The sequence below is a fragment of the Taeniopygia guttata genome, chromosome 4, assembly GCF_048771995.1.
Source record: "Taeniopygia guttata chromosome 4, bTaeGut7.mat, whole genome shotgun sequence".
Classification (NCBI taxonomy): domain Eukaryota; kingdom Metazoa; phylum Chordata; class Aves; order Passeriformes; family Estrildidae; genus Taeniopygia; species Taeniopygia guttata.
This window is the reverse complement of record NC_133028.1, coordinates 59,704,125-59,723,635: the sequence shown is the minus strand read 5'-3', so window position 1 is coordinate 59,723,635 and position 19,511 is coordinate 59,704,125. Positions and strand designations below refer to the sequence as shown.

At 40.5% G+C, this 19,511-nt stretch overlaps 1 protein-coding gene across 6 annotated transcripts in view; it reads left to right on the top strand.

The window, feature by feature from the left end:
* LRBA (LPS responsive beige-like anchor protein) overlaps nucleotides 1–19,511 on the top strand; it is a 368,276-nt gene that overhangs the window by 184,505 nt on the left and 164,260 nt on the right. For 5 of the 6 annotated variants that reach the window (XM_072928718.1, XM_072928719.1, XM_030270329.4 and 2 more), the window contains 3 exons: nucleotides 7,251–7,375; nucleotides 14,431–14,577; nucleotides 17,166–17,302. In XM_072928718.1, coding sequence (XP_072784819.1) covers nucleotides 7,251–7,375; nucleotides 14,431–14,577; nucleotides 17,166–17,302 — 409 coding nt within the window. Of the gene's footprint in view, nucleotides 1–7,250; nucleotides 7,376–7,415; nucleotides 13,741–14,430; nucleotides 14,578–17,165; nucleotides 17,303–19,511 lie in introns of those variants that run through there. The other variant, XM_072928720.1, reaches the window with a different exon arrangement.

The window sequence follows — 19,511 nt, the reverse complement described above, 5'->3', positions numbered from 1 at the left end:
TGGAGAAGAGAAGGCTCCAGGGAGACCTTACAGCACATGCCACTACCTAAAGAGGCTACAAGGAAGATGAAGGGGGACTTTCTGCAAGAACATGGAGTGACAGGACAAGGGTACATGGCTTCACACTTAGAGGGCAGGTATAGATAAGATTTTGACAGGAAAATCTTCACTGTGAGGGTGGTGAGGCACTGGTACAGGTTGCCCAAGGAAGTTGTGAATGCCCCATCCCAGGAAGTGGTTGAAGCCAGGTTGGATGGAGCCCTGAGCAACCTGACCTAGTGGAAGATGTCCCTCCTCACGGCAGGGAATTTGGAACTGGATGATCCTTAGGATCCCTTCCAACCCAAACAGTTCTACGATTCTGTGATTCAAATGCAAATGCTTATTTTTGGAGCTTTTGTAGGTTTGGCTTTGTTTTTTGGCTTTTTTGAGAAAACTGTTTGTGTCTGTTGCAGAAGATATCTGGTTTGAGTTCTTGAAATATTTTACATGGAAGCAAGAGTTATCTAGATGTAGAGAAAGAAGAGTTCCTGAACAGTGCTAAAATAATCTGGCCTATCTTTCCTTTAAAGTTGAGCACTGCTGTCTGTGTTCTTTGATTGCTTTTTTGTGTAATTTAGAAGGAGCACCTGATATTCTGCATTTGATGAGCAACCAAAGTGTGTAATAAATTATAATCAGAAGCTGGACTAGACATGTAGTTTGTGATGGACAAATCATGGAACTGCCTTCTTTTAGATTTCCTTGTTTTTGTAGGTTTGCATTTTCTTTCCTCTTCCTTACCCTTTACAAACCACACTGGTGTGTTGACTGTTTCTTTTCTGGGATGGCAGAGTATCTCGAAATACACAGTCAGTAAGACATTACAAGAAGTAATTCTTCAGCAATTGCATTATTCTCTCCTTGTTCTCTGGTATGGCTTGTATTCAATTTAAATCTGTAAGGGTGTGAGCTAAACTACTAATAGGTAGTTTCCATGCCTAAAATACCTTTGCTATGACAGCATAATAAGACTAGTATGGCAGTTGGTATGTTTTGTCTCCAATTGTCCTAATCTTTGAAACTGATAGGAAATACATGTTTCTTGTTCTGATAGTGGAGATAAATGAGCATTTAGACTTTTCCTCACTGCCCACTGTGAAGTGACTTATTTTTTTTGTGACACAAAATCCTGAGGGAACAGGTTATATTGGTTATTTTAAATTTGATCTCATCTCTGTACAATTTTAACAATGAAGTTAGGTGCATGGGAATGAGAGGAAGGTATTATCTCAATTCTGAGTACATAGCCTGGTAATTTGGGAAACTGTTGGAAAAATAAAGCAATATAATGGTTATGCTATTTGAATAAAACAATAGAAAAGCTTTTTTTTTTTTATTCAGTCAATATTGTTACTAAGGAACCACTAATTACTGTGTATCATGTTGGAGAGAGCCCTGACAAATCCATGCAAATCATATGATTTATAATTCATAAATCCCTGATACCTTGAGTGATGTTGCTCTTGCATTTAGACTAATTGAGTACTTAGGTTCATCGATCCAGGCCATATAGCACCTTTAGTCCATATGGCAGCCTTTACTGCAGGGCCAGGAACACCTGTTGTCAAATGTCCCCTGTATATCCCCAAGATCTGCCTCCTTGGCCCTTTACTTCACAGTCCTTCAGTCTGCCAGCAGTCACTTCTGCCCAAATCAGAGCAATATTTCTGTCCGTCTCCCCCGGTTGCAGAGGTACAAAGCATGGTACAGCATTGCCTTTTGGGGACGTGACCGCAGTGGTTAGTTGTTCTTACTTGTAAGGCAGTGTGTTGGAGTAGCTTTGTGGTGTACTGGTTTGTATTGGTTCTAATATGAACTGGTGTATATTGGTTCAAAAATGCATTTTTTCCCAGTAGCTGCCCTCAAAAATGGCTCACTTGTAACAATTAGTCAACACAGGTGTTTATTTTTAGCTTTGCAGAGGTTCTTTGGATGTTTTTCTGTTGCCGTGTGAGATCGGATCCGGGCGGGCGCCTGCGGGCACAGCGGGAGGAGGGGAGAGGCGGCGGCCGCTTTCCCCTCGGCTCTGCGAGGCTCAGTTATAGCGCGGGAACAGACAAAATGGCGACACGGGGCTCGGCTGCAAACACGTGTTTATTGTGTGAGCGTGTTCCCAAGACACCGGGGCACCGAGCGGGGCTCGGTTATACCCCGTGCCGGGACGGGGGAGAACCTCAGCCGCGGCCAATGGGACGGGGGGCAGGGGACAGGGGCAGGGAAATCCCAGGGACAGCGATGGGAAAGGCGGCGGGGGTGGAGGACAGGGACCAGACCGCATGGTGAGGGGAAAGGCCGGGGGGGCGGGGGACAGGGATGGGTCTGCATGGTGAGGGGGAGAGATAAGGGAACGCAGGGTCAGGACAAGGGACCGCGGTGGGAGCGGGAGTGAGAAGGGGACGCAGGACAAAGGGGGAACACGTGGGAAGGGGGGAAGGGGGATGGGGGGGGAATAAGAGAAAATTACAAATCCTACAGCTCAATCTTTTGAATTTACATAAAGGAAAGGGAGTTCTGAGGTAAAAACAAGTTAGCAATGTTACAAATTCGAGAGACATCACAAAGTGATACACCAAGCATAGTTACAATGAATGGGGCAAAAACCTTTTCCACATTACAATTTAAGATAAAGGGTACAAAATTATCATAAACGCATTCTGTATTGAGGATGAAAGCAGGATTCATGACGCGATGCTTGTGGTTTTCAAATTCTAGCAGAGCAGAAGCATGTAGCAAACAGTGATGTGGTTTCTCCAATTTGATTACGAAGTTGGCATAGCATTGTGGGCAGTAATTAGAGAGGATGATCTTTCCTTCTATAAGATATAACTCAATCCAAGAAGTTATTTCCAAATTATCAATGGGGAAGACTTGTATTGAAATAATAAGGGAACTTTGGGCAAGATACATTTAGGAGATGGGATAAATGGTGAACCTGGGCGCCACTGTTTCAGGGGAAGGAAAACAGTGGAGCTCTGGTCCTCTAATGGAGGGACCCCTCCGGCAATCCCTCCCATCAGAGGGGGGGCCAGAAGAAGGACTAAGGGATTAATCCAACCTCACCTCCCCCCCAATAGGGGCTAGCTCGCTGCAGGATGGTGCAGGGCCATTGGGGATGGGTGGGGCTGGTGGGAAAATGTGGGCGGAAGAGAAGGGTCAAGGCGGGAAAATGGGGTCCCTGTAGCGTGGCCAGCGCCATCTTGGGAGGGGGTGCCGGGTACACTGCATCTCACCTGGGGAGGCACGGCCAATGCCACCCCTAAGGGAGGATAACAGTATCCGGCAGGGTGCTTGGGGCGGCTCGGCCGCTGCCATCCCCAAGGGAGAAGGTTTGGGGAAGTCTGTGGGGAAAAGGGAAGGGGGGGCTTCACAGAAGCCGAGGGGAAAGTCTAGAGGAGAGGGGCCCGACGCGGCTGGGAGCCGATGAAATGCGTGGATGTGAAGGGCCTCTCTTAGAATGTTAACAATTCTCCCATAGCTGATGTGTCGCCATTTACAATTCTGTCCCATTGGTGTCCTTTCGACCCTCCCTGCCCCCATAGCCCAGAATAGGGAGGAGAGGGTAGAAAAGGCAGCTTTCCGAGAAAGAGAAGGAGCTTTCCAGTATGAGTTACCCCAGAAAAGACCGAGCGAGGTTGTGTCCTCCTCGGAAAAGAAAAAGCCTCCTGGCTGCCAGAGACATGCAAGCCTACAGTCCCTGTCTGGGCACAGAGGGTGGTTAAAACTCAGAAAAGAAAAAAAGGTAGCTCAGCCGCCCGCCAGAGTCCCACCCTGCTCTGACCCAACTTACCCTCCGGGCTCGTGCGGTGAAATCTCTATCTCTCTCCTCGGTGGTGGAAAATCGCGCCGAACTAAGGACGTATTCTTTCGCAGTTTGGCTCTCCCAGAAGCCTGGGTGTTCCCTTTACCAGAGCTTGTCCCTGAAACTTTGGGTTTGGCCACTGTCAACCTCTGGTCTCCATTCAAATGCCGTCCCCCTGACGGGCCAGTCTTTGAGCTCAGTCCATCGAGCCACTGCCAAACTGTCCTCTTTGTCCTCGGGTAAGTCTACCTGGCTCCCGGCCCCTGCAGTCTGGCTGCCCCCACAGCGCGGCTGATCCTGGGCGGGTTAGAGAGCACGCCGGCGAGGACGGAAGAGGGTCCCGGAGCTTCAGGTTATTTTTCCGCCCGGTGAATCCACTCCTCTTAGCGTCTGCAGAGCTCTTGCAGCGGCAGAGTTCCTTTCTCTCTCCCTCCTTTCACAAATCAATGGAAATAGCCATCTTCTGCTACCATTTGTTGCCGTGCTAGATCGGCTCCAGGCGGGCGCCTGCGGGCACAGCGGGAGGAGGGGAGAGGTGGCGGCCACTTTTCCCCTTCGGCTCTGCGAGGCTCAGTTTTAGCGCGGAAACAGAAAAAATGGCGACACGGGGCTCAGGTGCAAACACGTGTTTATTGTGTGATTGTGTGAGCATGTTCCCGAGACACCGGGGCACTGAGCGGGGCTCGGTTATACCCCGTGCCGGGGCCAGGGGGAAACCTCAGCCACGGCCAATGGGATGGGAGGCAGGGGACAGGGGCAGGGAAATCCCGGGGACAGCGATGGGAAAAGCAGGGGGGCGGGGGACAGGGACCGGACCGCGTGGTGAGGGGGAGTGATAAGGGAACGCAGGGTCGGGACACAGGACCGCGGGGGGAGGGGGAGTGGGAAGGGAACGCAGGACAAAGGGAAGGGGAGAGGGGGCATGGGTGGGGGGAAGAAGAGAAAATTACAAATCCTACATTTTTCTATGTGCAAAGAATAGATATTTTTTTTCCCCTCTCATAATGCAGTGGTTGCCAATGCTTACAAATACTGAAATACATAGTCTAATAGTGGTTATGTAGTTGTGTGCGAATAATCAGTGCAACACTGAAGGAAATGGAATCCTATGCAAATTTCATATTCAGAACTGAAAATAAAAGCAAAGGACTAAAGATATATTATGTTTGAGGATAATATTTCATGCCTGATCATTATTACCTATTTTCATAATAATTTTAGCATAGTTTTTTAATGTGCTGTAGTTGTTATCCAGAAGAATGGCATCACTTAATTCTATCAAAACTGTGGCGAGGTAGATGAATGACAAATTAATAATTTACCATCTTTGCATAATACTGTAGCCCAGAACACTAGAAGGATTGATGGCAGAAAAGGTTAACAAATTTTAGTGGCTTCCATTAGCTTTTCATTGTCATATGTTTGTGTTGCCGACTGAAATAAGCTTTGTAGGAGATCCCAGTCCAGGGAACTAATTACTCGTGCCTATTGCCACCCTGGTGAATAGACCCTCATTGTATCATTCCCCTGAAGACGAGGAGCAGGCTGTGATTCACGACTGCATCCTGGTTGATATTTGATAATAATTTTAACAGATAAATGTAGGAAGGCAGAATGATGAAGTGCCTATCCATGTTCTACGACTATCAAAGGCATGCACATAGCCAGCTGTGTTCTGCTTTTTTTTCTATAATCACTAATGGAGAATTTTAAGTTATTAATAGACCTTTGAATAAACCCATATATTCCTGTATATTGTAGTTTTTCTTTGGTTAATTATTCCAAAATCATTGGGTCTAATAATCAGAGCAGCCCAATTTTAGCATGACTGTAATACAGACAAGTGTGAAAATAGGATACTGGGGAATTTCATTCCAATACTTCAGTATTTTTCTGAAATGAAGCAATTAGGAGGGTGAAGACTAGCACTGCCTTTTCTTTGGTGTTAGAAATAAGCATAGAATTTTAATGAAGACTGAAAAGACAGCCCTCATTTTGATAAAATTATTTTCAGCCTGAATTTTTAATATCTACAAATCATGTTTCAGAGTAGTGTTATACAAATCATTCTGGCTTTTGTAACTACATTTGTTTGAAACCTTAATTTACCTTAAATAAAACTAATTTCTGGCTTTAATCCTCAGAACTACAAATCTAGATAACAAGTATTTTTAACATTGTGATCTGTAAATTAGTTGTGCCTATTCATTTGTCAGTGTTGACAGGTATACTTTCTATTAGCTCCTGGATCAGGAATTGAATATATATGTCTGCATCTTCATCTGTTGTTTTAATACTGGCTCTGTAAACAAAGTCCGTGTTTTTTAGTCTGAGCATAACATTTTCAGGATATCATGGCTATTCTATGCCTCAAGTATTTTCTGTTTGTTTATTTGCCATACCTGAAATTGGCATTTTCTGTACATTCTCTGGGCTAAAATACTGTTTTAAAGTGACATTCATTCATGATCATCTAAACAGATAGTAACTGGCACTTATCTATATATGGCGGTATTAAAAAGATCTATGTATATTTCGAGCATAAAATGGAAGATAATGAATTTGATACAACCTTTTCTAGATGCTATTTTTTAAAAGTATGCTTTCTATGTAGCAACTATTACAGATCATAACATGTAGTTTTTAATTAAATGTAAAAACACAACTACATAAACCAGAAATGCAATCTGATTTGCTCGAAAATAGATTGCTGTTTCTCTCTCCTGGAATGGTTTATTTAAAAACAGTAAATGGAAAAGAAATGCATTTTCTCATGTTGTTCTAAGCCTCAGGGGCTAAATGTAATGAATATTTAAAGAGATTATTTTAATTAAATTCCTGCACATCTAAACAGAGTAATATTTTATTATCACAGACATAACCATGTAACTGAGGTATTCATTAAAGTTAACACTTTCTGGACCAAGAATTCATGTCATGATTTACTGACCTTGTGCAAAAAAGCACAAATTAGGAAGAAAAATGAAGGGGGACAGACTTTGATTAATATAGGTAATGCTATACCATATTTATAATAGCCTTTTCCCTATTCTGGTTTATAAATGCAGTCACTGAGAAAGGTGCCCTGCTGAGGCTGAAATGAGGCTGAAATCGGAGCACATGCCACTAGAGTGTGGGGAAACTGATCACACTGTCAGCAATTCATTTCAAAATGATGTATTTAGTGCTCATTTCACCTTCCAAGAAAAAAGGGAAAGGAGTTCCTTAGACTGGAAGGTGATATTGTTATTTTCAAGGACATACCTAAGTAAAAGATTGCAGAAATGGGGGGAGGTAAGGGAAAAAAAAGGCAAAAGCAGTGCAAACAAGGAGAGCTTTATGCAGAAATTCAGCGCTACCATGCTGGTTGATAATTGTTAACATATGTGGCTCCTCTGTTTCATTGTAGTCGTCCTCGTGAGTTCTGGCGCCTCGACTACTGGGAAGATGACTTGCGGCGCCGGCGACGATTTGTGCATAACCCCCTTGGATCGACACATCCTGAAGCGACACTCAGGGCAGCTGAAGAGCATGGTCAGTATAAAATCTGCCTCCTGCTACCAGCAGCACATTACAGTACGTGGTGGGAGAGGCTGGACCTTTGTCCTTGTAGGATGCTAGTAAATGGTCCCAAAGCAAAGGCTTTTTGGCATTGCCTTTTGGGCGTGTTTTCCATACAGAGATAACCTGGCCGTTCCTTCACAGCAGCAGCACTGGTGTTTGCTGAGCTCCTTCTTCCCATCTCAGCTGGGCTGGGTGGTGCATACTTTGCATACAACAATTACAGTCCTCACCAGGCAGAAGGAAAGTGGATGCAATTTTGCCATTAATCCCTGGACAGACTTCTGTGTAAATTACATATTTATACTTTAGTAACTTCAGAAGAATTTTTCCTGTTCAAAATCTACACCGGTTATTTCAGTTAGCGCATATCTACTTACTGTTACAGATATGTTGAAAGAGAAATAACACTTCTACAAGCTAAACTGTACCTTTGCTTAAGTCCTCAAGCTTTTCTGCAAGAATTTTATATGAAATAAAGAGTAGCAAATGCTGACATGCAAAGTATTGCTCAAGCAGCAAAATAGTAATAATCATTTCTACCTGGTGATTTTAAAAAAGGAGATTACTTTTTTTACAGTTGTTACTCCTCATTCATAACTTAGGATCAGTCTGATGCAAGATGCTATACTCATTCTAGAGGGGAAAGTATTTACCAAACTTATACAATAGTTTGAGAATTCTATAGTAAATCAAAATATAAACAAACAAACAAAACCACACCCAAAGCCAGTAAACTTTGGGGTTTAGTACAAAATTTTATGTCTTTGCTATCTAAGGAGGGTACACTGATAAGGTAGAAAAGTCATGTACTTAAAAATAACTTGCTTATAATTAAAGCTGAGTATCTTTCACCTTGTAGGCACAAGTCATGGGGCAAATAATTTGAATTTAGTTTTTTAGGTTTTTTGTTTCTTTTTTAGCTTGTGAATTATTGAATACATGCATGCATACATATGCCCATACAAACTGGGGAGGGAGGAGGATGCAGTTTATTAATTTTAGACTGTTAAGAGTGTTGTATAACTGTAGAAGAACATCACTGTCATAAATTTGGTTTCTGTCAGGCATCTTAACCTCTTGCACTCAGCCTTAAAGAGCCATTTCTGGGAGAAAATGTCTACAATATGTCAGCTGATATAATGCCAAATGTGACATCAGTCCTCTGAAATAAATGACCATACAGAGAATAGTCAATAAAGTGATCTGAAAGCAATGTTTGTACATTTTGGTACATCTACATCTTTGACTATAGAAAGAAGAACAAGATGTAGAATTAATTACCCCACTTTTTGCTTTGGGGATTGCTGTTCTTGATATGATGTGTTGTTCCTATACCATGGACTTTATGGGCACTAGGGTTTTATCTGTTTAAAACTCTATGGATGAACATGGAGTTTTAATATTATGTGTACTTTAATTTAAATAGATCTTGTCAAAGTTTGATGTATTCCAGTTGTATTTTCATATTTAATCTTTATGATGGTTATCAAAAATTAAAAAATATCTTTATTTTTACTGAAAAATATTTAGAGCAACCATTTAAAATTGGGTAACTAATTCTTCCACAAGTAAAGACATAGTAATGCAATTATTCATATTTCATACTAATGTGATAATTTCACTAATCCATGCTGTGTTTCAAGGGCTGTGGTTTATAATCAGTTTGTAATTGATAGGACAACAGTTTTTGTCAATACAAAGGAAGAATGAATAAAAGTAGCCCTATTTCAGAAGTAGCTAATAAGCATAGCTGGTAACTAACTTTGGTAATTTAAATATACATAATTGTTTTCTATATGCCTTTCTATTTAGATTTTGACATCCTTAACAGCCTTCTATTTTGTTTAATTTCCTGGTGTTGTTTTAGTCTGAATTTTCATACTGTCTTTGTTTTCTTTTGTCTTTCTGTTTCTTTATCTATCCAGTGGGTATTTTAGATTACCCTAAATCATTATTTAATATGATTTCAGAAATTATAGATAGTTTTTATCTGCCTGAGTGGGTGTACACATACAACTGTCTTTTTCCAAGGACTTCCACTGGCAAGGTGTAAAATCTGTGACTGAAGTACAAATTTAAATTGAACTGGAAACTGTATACAATGTATAGGAGTGTAAAGGTAGTTGGGATTTTTACTGTTTCATTTTGTATTTGGCTCTCTTGGTTTGTTGTTTTTAGTTTGTTTGGGTATTTTTCTTGAGTTTTAGAAGGTACAGTTATCAAAAAGATAACTGGAGTGGCCATTTAATAAATTTTTTTCTGAAATGTGTTTGTAAACTTCTAATATTAACCAGTTTAATCTCAGAAATTCCAACTGTTCTCAGATTTTTGGAACCAGACTTTCATGATGTAGATATCCCTAGTATTTACAGAGTATTTGCTCCAGTATGTTATGATTTCATATCAATAATTTTTCATTAATTATTCAATTTCAATTAATTTTACATGCCTCTGAAGAAAAAGCATTTTTAGATAATGTATAAAAGGTTCCCTATTGCCTATTTAAGTTTTATTCAAAACATCACAGACCAAAACCTGAAAGTGGACATAAGGGATTTTGCCAAAAGGGAGGCAGGGGAAAAATAGTGGATAAATAATGGAACAGTACAAGCAGTAACCATGCTTGATAACATGGATTTTAGCTCACTTTCATTAGAAGATACACATTATCAACTGCTTGGTGTCTTACAAATACAACTAGATGTATTCTCCACCCCAGAGAACTCACAGTGTAGGAATCATCACATTTTGCAACTGTGAAAATGATTCAGAAACAATTGGAAGCCTAGATATTGTTCAGTAAAACCTAGAGAGGACAACAACAATCAGCTCTGTTGCAGCCTAGTTATGTGTCTTAGGAGCAAGAACCAATCTTTTCCAAGGATTGATTTGATTTGAAGGAGAACCTCTGGTGCAGAGGTGGCAGAATAAATACCTGAAGACTAATGTTCTCTGTTCAGACAATCAATACCAGCCCCATGACTATACTTCTGGCTACCTTCTAGTTAAAAACAAATTTTTTTAATTCTGACAATTTAATTGCCATTTCCAAGTTCACATTAACTTGCTTGAGAAAAAAAGGCTTTAGGTAATTTTTCAAAGGGAAAAGGGAAAAAAAAAAGGATCCTTCCAACTAGCTATTTATAAAACTCAGTCTAATGGTGTATTGTGGGGAACGGAAAGAAAGGTGAAGGTGCTGTGGTAGAAAGTTTGGGATGGAGAGAGTTAACTCTTCTCTATTCTTCCTTTCACCTTACTGTATAGAAATATAACCAAAATTATATAAATGTGGAGGAAAAAAAGAGAGTAAACCTGTTGCGATTTTGAAATTGACCCCAAAATGCAGTATTTGCGAGGGAATCTTTAGCAGCTAGTACATACTTTATCAAGATTTTTAGCAAGTGATTTATTGGGGTTTTTAATTTATGTTTGTTAAAAATTTGGGGATGAATAATTAAAACAGTCTGTGGCATTTCCATCAAGGCAACAGGTAGAGTTCAGGGCTTTGTGGCTGCAAGGGGCCAGCAGGTGATCATCTCAAGTATTGTAGTCGACTGTTTAGTTTGCTTTGCCTCAGCTAGAAAGATAATATTTTAAAAACTTGCTCTGAAAATGATTGGTTTTTTTCACTGTTATGTTTTTAAAGAAGTAGGGAGAGTAGAGGAAAGCTTCTGGGAGTCTTTTGTAAAAAAAAAAAAAGATACATAATAAGGATTTTTTTTAATGCCTTTTAATTCAGTTGCTTTTCCTGGTATAATTACCAGTTACAAAAAAAAAAAAAAAAAAAAAAAAAAAAAAAAAAAAAAGTTGTGTGCTAGAAGACTGTTGTGTTTAGAGCAATACAGAGTAATACATAGGCCATGCCTGGAGATCTTGATCTTGGAAAGGTGTGTGGGAGTTTGTGCTTAGAGCTTCAGGGCTGGAGCCAGAGGATCTGGTCACACCAACATAGGCAGGCCTGACAGAGTGGTTAGAGAAGGCAGAGCAGGGTTTGTGACCTGAAATATGAAATCCAGTGTAATATAACTCTGTGCTTATGTGGGATTGGAGTTTGTCATGCGATGTCATGCTCCATCATACATCTGTCTAATCAGTAAATATATAAAGAGAACTAGACCATGGCCTTCCTACTCCAGTGCATTTATCTACAGAAGAATAGGTGAATCCATGTGGAATATATTCTGTTCTGTGCAGCTGTACATGTTAACATGAGAGTGTTGATTGCAGATTGCTTTATGCACACCAGTACAGAAAAGGCAGATTTGCTTTATTTACATAAGTACAGAAAAAGCAGATTCTGGTTCAGAGTGTGATGTCTCACTGCCTTCCAGTAGCATTACCTTTCACTAGCTGCTGTCTGCAGGTGTGTAGACAGGCATCTTCCTGTGCCTGTGTTTAAGCTGTGTTTAATTTTAACACATGTTTCATGCATGTCAGGAAATACTGATAGCTAACATCATCTGCAAAGAGATGACAAAAGTTTACACAAATGGACTGAAATCATTCAGGGTCTAAGATCTCCTGTTGAAAAAGGCACATACATAAGATGTATGGTTTTGAATCAGCAGAATATCAGTAATTGGGGAAAGAATTAAAATCCAAGTAAATGCAAAAGATAGGGCAATATTTCTATTGTCCAGTCATCTTTGGTTTGGAAGCTGCTGTAGATTTTATTTTTACTTAAAGACTAAAGGACATAGTAACATTTTAGAGAAGTTGTACTGAGTATAAAGTATTAACCTTTGATCTTGGCTCGGAGTTAAATATTAAATAAGAATAGGTAGAGAGTTAGTTTGAAATCAGCATTTTCAGTATAACACAGATTCTAGTAGAGGAAGCAAAAAATGGCAGGTACATACAGTGCAGACTAGGTTTTTGAAACAACAAATATATTTTGCCTGCATTAAAAGAAAAAAAAAAAAAAGACCAAAAAGGAAAAGAAAGAAAATAATTTATTATCTTGGACTTCATCTTTAAGTGGTTTTGTTCTATTTTACTTTTTTTGATCTTCAAGAGAGTGCTGGTAGGGCAGTGACTAAGAGTGCATGTGGTGTGTGTTAGTACACTGATGGTAATTTTACTGCTGCTAGCTGAAAATCCTCAAGGGGGAGTTAATTACAGGAAAACCTTCCTAAATATCAGCTGCATATTTTCCTTGACAAGAAGGTTTTTCAACTCACATTGAACAACTCCAGAATCTGAGTTATCATTATTTACATGAGCATATTTTGCAAGAAAGTAAAATTTGTGTTTGTACAATGCAGTTAAAGCTTTGCAGTTTGTTTTTTTTTTTAAGGCTTTCTTACAAGTGACAACTATTGCTAGGGCAAAAGGAGCAAGTATAAATTGCATTTTGTTTTGCATGGCAAGTTAAATTCCCTTTTATTTCTGTTTTTGGTTGGTTGGTTTGGGGTAGAGGTTTGTGTTTGCTTTTTGTTGTTGTGATTGTTTGGGGGTTTTCTTGTAAGGTCAAGGCCTAAACCAAAACCATTATTTGGTTATTTGGTGTTTGTTGTTGTTGTGATGGAGGTTTTTATTGTTTGGGTTCTGGTCTTTTTTTTTTCCCTTTTCTTTTTTTTTTTTTTTTATTTCTGGTGAGTGAACTTCATTTTTACTTTTTCGCTGAACTGAAAAGTTTTTATTATTTGTAATTTACCTGCGTATATTTATTTACACAATTTAAACTTCATGTATTGCCACAGGGGAGTCGCTGCCTTCTGTAAATGTTTGCAGATTAGCATATTTTTAGAGGGAGCCCGTGAAACTTCAAATCAAGTGTGGCAGCAATCAGAGTGAGCAGCCACCAGTGTGTTGAAGTTAGTTGGTCCTGATGTGTTTGGTGAATGTTTTTCAAACACGGCTGTGCTGTGGGTATCCTCAGTGTATTTTCTAAAAAACAGTATTTTCATTTTCAATTAAAAAAAAAAAATACAAACAAAAAAATACCCTGGACACATACACTGCTGCGTTTTGGCATTACCACAGCAGAACTTAGGTGTAGAGGGAGTAATTATCTCTTTCTTTCCCCTTTTTCTACTTTTTTTTTTAACTCCCCTTTTATTTTTTTTCCTTTTTCTGTGGCTGCTTTGAGCCGGTGATTTAAACAAAACAGATTGGAGGCGGCAGTGTCCGGGGGCGATGGGAGCGCTGCCGGGCTCCGCGGCGCGCCCGGGGCCGTGCGGGGCGGGAATGTCGCTGCCCGGCCACGGCGGGGACACATTTACCGCTTCGGTGACCGTATGCGGCGCGGAACATGGCTCCAAGCATGCTTGGCCACCTCCCTTTCATCCCGAAAATCCCGACGTGAGCCCAGAAATGCCCCGTGGGAGGCCGAGGTATCACGGATGGTTGTGCCCCTTGGAAGCAGGTGCAGGCTGTTCTCCGCCTCCAGCCGCCATCCCGGGGCAGATTCGCAGCCTCACCCCCTGGCACGGAGGGGTGGCGGCTTTTCTGCCTCACGAATTCTGCTTGCCGCTGACGAGAGCGGGAGGGATGCGGGGCGGCAGCTCCAGCGCCCCTCCGCCCTGTCCCCGCTCCCGGGGTTTTCCCGGCGGGAGCAGCCCCGGGGCCGGGGCCGCCTGTTGCGCTGCCCCCGGCGGGTCCCGCCGCTCCCGGCCCCGTCCTGCGCTTCCTGTTCCCAGGGCTGTGCTCGGTGCTGTCGCGGCGGCGGTCTCGTGTCCTTGGTTGGAGCGTGGGTCTGGGGGTCAGGGTGACACATCGGGCAGCCGGGACCCTCCTTCAGCTTGACTTCCCAAGGAAGGCTGCAGGGAAAGGGAGTCTGCTGTATCCGTTTCCCCTCTGTCATAAACACTTGAAATAGCGTTGAACGCTGCAGAGAGAGCACTGGATAATTTTGAGCAGGCTTAATAGGATTAAGACTAGATGTGTCCTAACATTAGAGAATTAAGACAGGTACTTCTCACAGGTAATTCTAGGCAGTTTTTCTTCCTGAACTTAAATTTAAAAAATAAACTTACACTCCTATGTCACTGAGACCTGACAGACAGCACTATGTCTCATTTCAGCTCCTGATGAGGATATACTTGTCAAAAGAAAGCAGTCCATCAAGAGTCAAGTTTTAGGAAACCAGAACTCAGACAGCGAGATTCTCTTGGAAGGTGATGATGATGTCATGTCATTCATGGAGGAAAGAGAAGTGGAGAACTTGACAGGTAATGTCACTGATCTCATTTTCTCCTCAGCTTCTTCACTGTTGAAGTTCTGATCTCCCCATCTCTGCAGTGAATCATGGTTTGGGATACACACTGATAATTAACACACTTCCCATAACTGGGTCATTAAGATAATTTTCTGTTCACCTCAGATACTGAAGGTTTATTTGAGAAGAGTCGTGCATTTTCTTTCTCTGCCTTTTTGCTTCTGCAGTAGATACCTATTCCAGAAAACATTCCTTACAGAAAATAGCTCTACCTTGAAAAGGGCTTCTTTTGTTTTCTTGACCTCATTCCACTCAAATCATGAGACTTAGTGGGACAATTAGGCAAACTGTCTTGTAATTTAAGGCTTTGGAGACCTTTAATTTTTTTCCTAAGTCTGTAAAATTGTACATACTGGTTATTTACTTGCATGTAAAGGATTTGTACACTCGCTGCATTTAACTCATTTAAACCCCTTGACATTCCGCCACTGAAGTTCTTTCTCCACAGACCATGGTCTCATCAGATTTTTTTTTTCTGAAGAAGAAATAGTACTTCAAATAATTCAATTTAATTAATTTTACATAATCACATGTAATCTTTGCTGATGTTGCAATCTCAGTGGAGTGGGTCCATTTCTGTACAATTCAAAATGTAAACCCAAAGTAAGCAGTGGTTCAGAGACTGCGAGTTGTATAAAGTGTCTCAATTGCTATTTGAGGAACATGGGTTTTACAGGGAAACTGCAAACTTCTTTGTGTTCTTTTTCTTTTCATCTGGTATTCCATGTATACTTAATTTAGAGAAAAATAGCATTTATTGGATAATTCTGGTTCCCTGAGAAGCGGGTAGTACACTCTTACATTGATATGGGTCATGCATATGATAATTCACTGAAAATGCTGGAAGTGATTATTTACTGGCATTTTGCTTATCCCTGAACTGCATTCCATTCTTTCTTTCTTTCTTTTTTTTTTTTTAAGGCAAAAAAGCAAAGTTAAAAATGCAGCATAAGGAAAAAGAAAACCTGCATAGGAAGAGTAAAGTAAAATAAAGTAATGGAAGAATGATGCAAAGGCATTTCTTCATATGAATCTTTTATTTTTCCCTTTCTGCCATGAGCATCCTTCTCAACAGCCTTCTTCATGTTTCTTTCTATTATTCATTCATTGGTTTGAGTAATACATTCATACTGTAATAGAGGTGAAAGGGGAGTATAATTATATAATCTTGACAATGGCAATAGGATTAAGAAGTAATCCTCACTAATAAGGTAGTGTGGGTTAGAAATGAAGTGGAAATTGTCAGGGGTCTTCTACAGGACCTGGATTGCCCCAGCTTCTGCGTCTGTCTGCTTGCCCTGTAATTGAATGTCTGTGAGTGATTGAAAAAATGTTATTTCTCCTCTGGATTACATGCTAATGTACAGAGGGCAAAGGGGGACAGCAAAAGAACACATAGCTTCTTATTTCGTCCATTTGTGGGGGTGAGCTTTGGGAAATCATGGCAGTTCCGCAGCTATCTCATGCCCATCTGCAGACACAATGTATTTGTACATTGGGAATAGAGGGCAAAGCTGCTCTGATCTCATCAGAGCATCTCTTCTTTTGTCCTAGTGGCACACATTGAGATTGATGCGAGATTAAGGACCGTCACCCTTCTAACAATCAATGGAAATGACAATTCATCTGAATTTTTTGTCAGTTATTCTCACGTTGATTACCTGAATGTGTGTACCTCATTTATAGATGCTTTATTATAAGAAAATTGTCTATCTCACTTTAGTATCTTCCTCTGTTTTACAAAAGTCAGATAATACTGCAGCCATATAACTTCATTTCCTTGCCTCATAATCAGCTGGATGACAAACATAACCTGTTTTCATTCTGTATGTGTTAGTTTATATAATGCTGAACCTATTGTTTTCAGTAGTAGTCTGATTTGTCCCTGTGATAAGCCCTGTGGAGATGTGATTATTCCAATAAAAATTCATTCAGTTGGAAACCAACCCTCCAGCTGTTTACTCCCACCGTCCCCGAGCTACACTAACACTGTATGGCATCCTTGAATAATATTTAATGTGGAATCCAAAGCATCTTTAAAACATTTTACTTTAGGCTTTATAACATTGTGTAACCTTGACCATAGATTTCCAGCATCCATGAGGGAACACTTCACAGTTAGACAACTTTGAGCCTTGACTCCTGTGTTCATCTTCGTGAAATGCTATCAAAACTTCTCAGCAACTAAAGAACACATCAGACTGTAAGATTTCATGTGTCCGCTCTGTATATTTCATGTAATAGAAGGTGTGCAACTCTTGGACAGAAGATGTGTCAGAGTAAAAGCTGAAGACTGCCATGCTAAAGCCAGCTCTGTGTAATGTATGCAGCAGTTTGCAATTGCAGCTGCCTCAATGTTCGGCTGCACAGAGACACTGCAAATCTGTTACGTATGTTCTTTTCCAGGATAAAAAGGGGTTTTCTCTTTAAGGAAGAGCTGTGCTATTTGCTTTATTTTAATGTCCTTGGCCTGAAAAATGAATAATTTGTACTCGCATTCATTTCAGTTTGAACATTGTTGGTGTTTTCCTGTTTTGGCAGGTCCAGTGTCCCTCAGCACACCAGCTCAGCTTGTGGCACCCTCTGTAGTAGTGAAAGGCACCCTTTCCATCACTCTTTCTGAGCTCTACTTTGAGGTGGATGAAGAAGATCCTAGTTTTAAGAAAATCGACCCAAAGGTAAGAGATCATTGACCCTGAGGTCTGAGAGATGATGACAAATTACCCAAGACCTTTAATTCTTCACTTGACTTCCTTTACCTCTATTGGGCTGCAGTGTTGCTGCTTTAATAACTTTGCCACTGACCATATATGTTGCTGAATTTCACATAGGTGACACCTCCTTTCCTGCTTCTTTTTCTCCCCCTCCCACAATTCAACCCTACTTGAATGTTAATTAGCTCGCTGCGAATAAAGCTCCAAGGAGACACGTCTGAAATAAAGACATCTTGAATCACAGGCCTGTATGAATGCAGGGAAGTTCAGCAAGGCTTTTAGCCCTAATACTTCATTTTACTTTCCTGATTTTAGCAAATGTTACTGTAAAACAGCACTGAGCTTCCCACACTCCTAAGTTTGCAGCACTCCTGTCATATTATTATCTAACACATTTTACTCGTCCCGTTATTATTTATTGTGCCTGAGCATAAAACATAATTGCCCTTTTAAAATACGTTTCTGAGCCGACTTGATAATTTCCACAAACTTTATTTCCTCTGAGTTACTTGATTACTTGTCTTCTGGTTAAAATTAGTAACCTTCAGTAAAATTCCAATTTCAAAGGGAATAATGTGCAATTAGTGTAATACCATTGCACTTGAATGTTTTCTGCAGTGTTACAGCAACGTTTCGAAAGTAGGAGACAACTGGTAAATATTCTCACTATTTAAGCATAGTTATAGTTCTTGTTTCTTTTAAATATCTGCCTAATGTTAAACTGGGTAATAATTTCTTTGGGAAGGGTACTGCTGGAAGAAGTAGTGTTTTGCTGCTTGTCTGTAGAGAGAATACCTTGTGTGTTAAGCACCGGTTCAGTTCTTTGTTCTTACTGAGTAAATTGTTCTTGTCTGTATTAAAAATGGCATAGCTGGGTCTGAAAGCTGGGATTATCAAATCCTATCTGGAAAAAAAATCTATGTTGGAAAGCAGTGCTCTCAAATTGTTAGAGCCAGATTTTAATATAAGCAATTGACTAGAATTGTAATTTTATGTGATACCATAAATGAGACTTAACTTTTCTTTTGGTCCTGAAGAATTTTTGAAATATATTGGAAATTATTTTAAATATGAGATAGTGCTTAAAATTTTTATATGCTTATATCCTTCTATTATGTTTCATTAATTCCCCCCTACATTTAACTAAAAAACCCCATTTAATGATGGAAAGAATATAAATGTGAAATTAAAGTTTGTTTGATATGTTCCTGTATTGCATTTTCCATCTAAAATGCTCTGCTTTATATTGTATCAGCATGAGAAAAGTCTTACAGATCTGCATTATTCTGGATTTTTGGTTTTCATGTTGAGCACATAGGATCTTTGACTACAGTTACTAATTCTCACCATTCCTGTTACATGTTTTGTGGGAACACTGACATATATAGTTAGCCTCCTTTTCTCCTGCTTCCCAGTATTTGGTAGAGGTTGTTTTCTTAACTGTGAGCAGGCATTCTGGTGTCTTTTACTCTGTGTCTGTAAGAACTTAAGAGTTCTTAAAACAAGAAAGGCTGTTGATATGAAATACTGGCTACACCTCTTACATTCTGCTTGCAATGTTACTTTAGCTGGAGGTCTTAAAATTAAAAAAAACCCCAAACTTTTATAATGTCTCAGGGATGGGGGGGGGGGGGGAAAGCTAAAAATCAGATCTGAATAATTTTATTTTAAAAACTATGTAATCTTACAAACAGCATCTTTTCAAGCAATAACTCCTCCTTGCCCCACCCTGTGCTGAAGTCGATTTACCTTGATAGCAATGAAGAGCTGCTGTAGAAAATGCCCCTTGGAGGAAAAAAAAAAAAAGAAAAGCCCCAACAAATAATCCGCTGTAAGATCAGCAGGCCTGCTTAATTAATGAGGCTTCATCTGTTTGATAAATTTAAGTTCCCTGTATATTTGTCTAAACTACCGAAAAGAAAACATTCTGACAAGTTCCTGAAGGAAAACCTGCCTTAGGTAGCGATAGCATCGACAGCGATACGATCAGGGTTTATATGCGGGCTCCGGGCTGTTTTGGGAAGGAAAGGGTAGCCCCGCGGGCTAATTCCCGTTCTGCCAGGTGATCAGGGATCAGCGCTGCGGAAAGCGCTCAGATGGCTCCACAAAAGACTTGTGGAGCTCGGCCGGGGCTGGAGGAGCGGCGGGGCCGGGGCCGGGGTGTGCCCGCTCC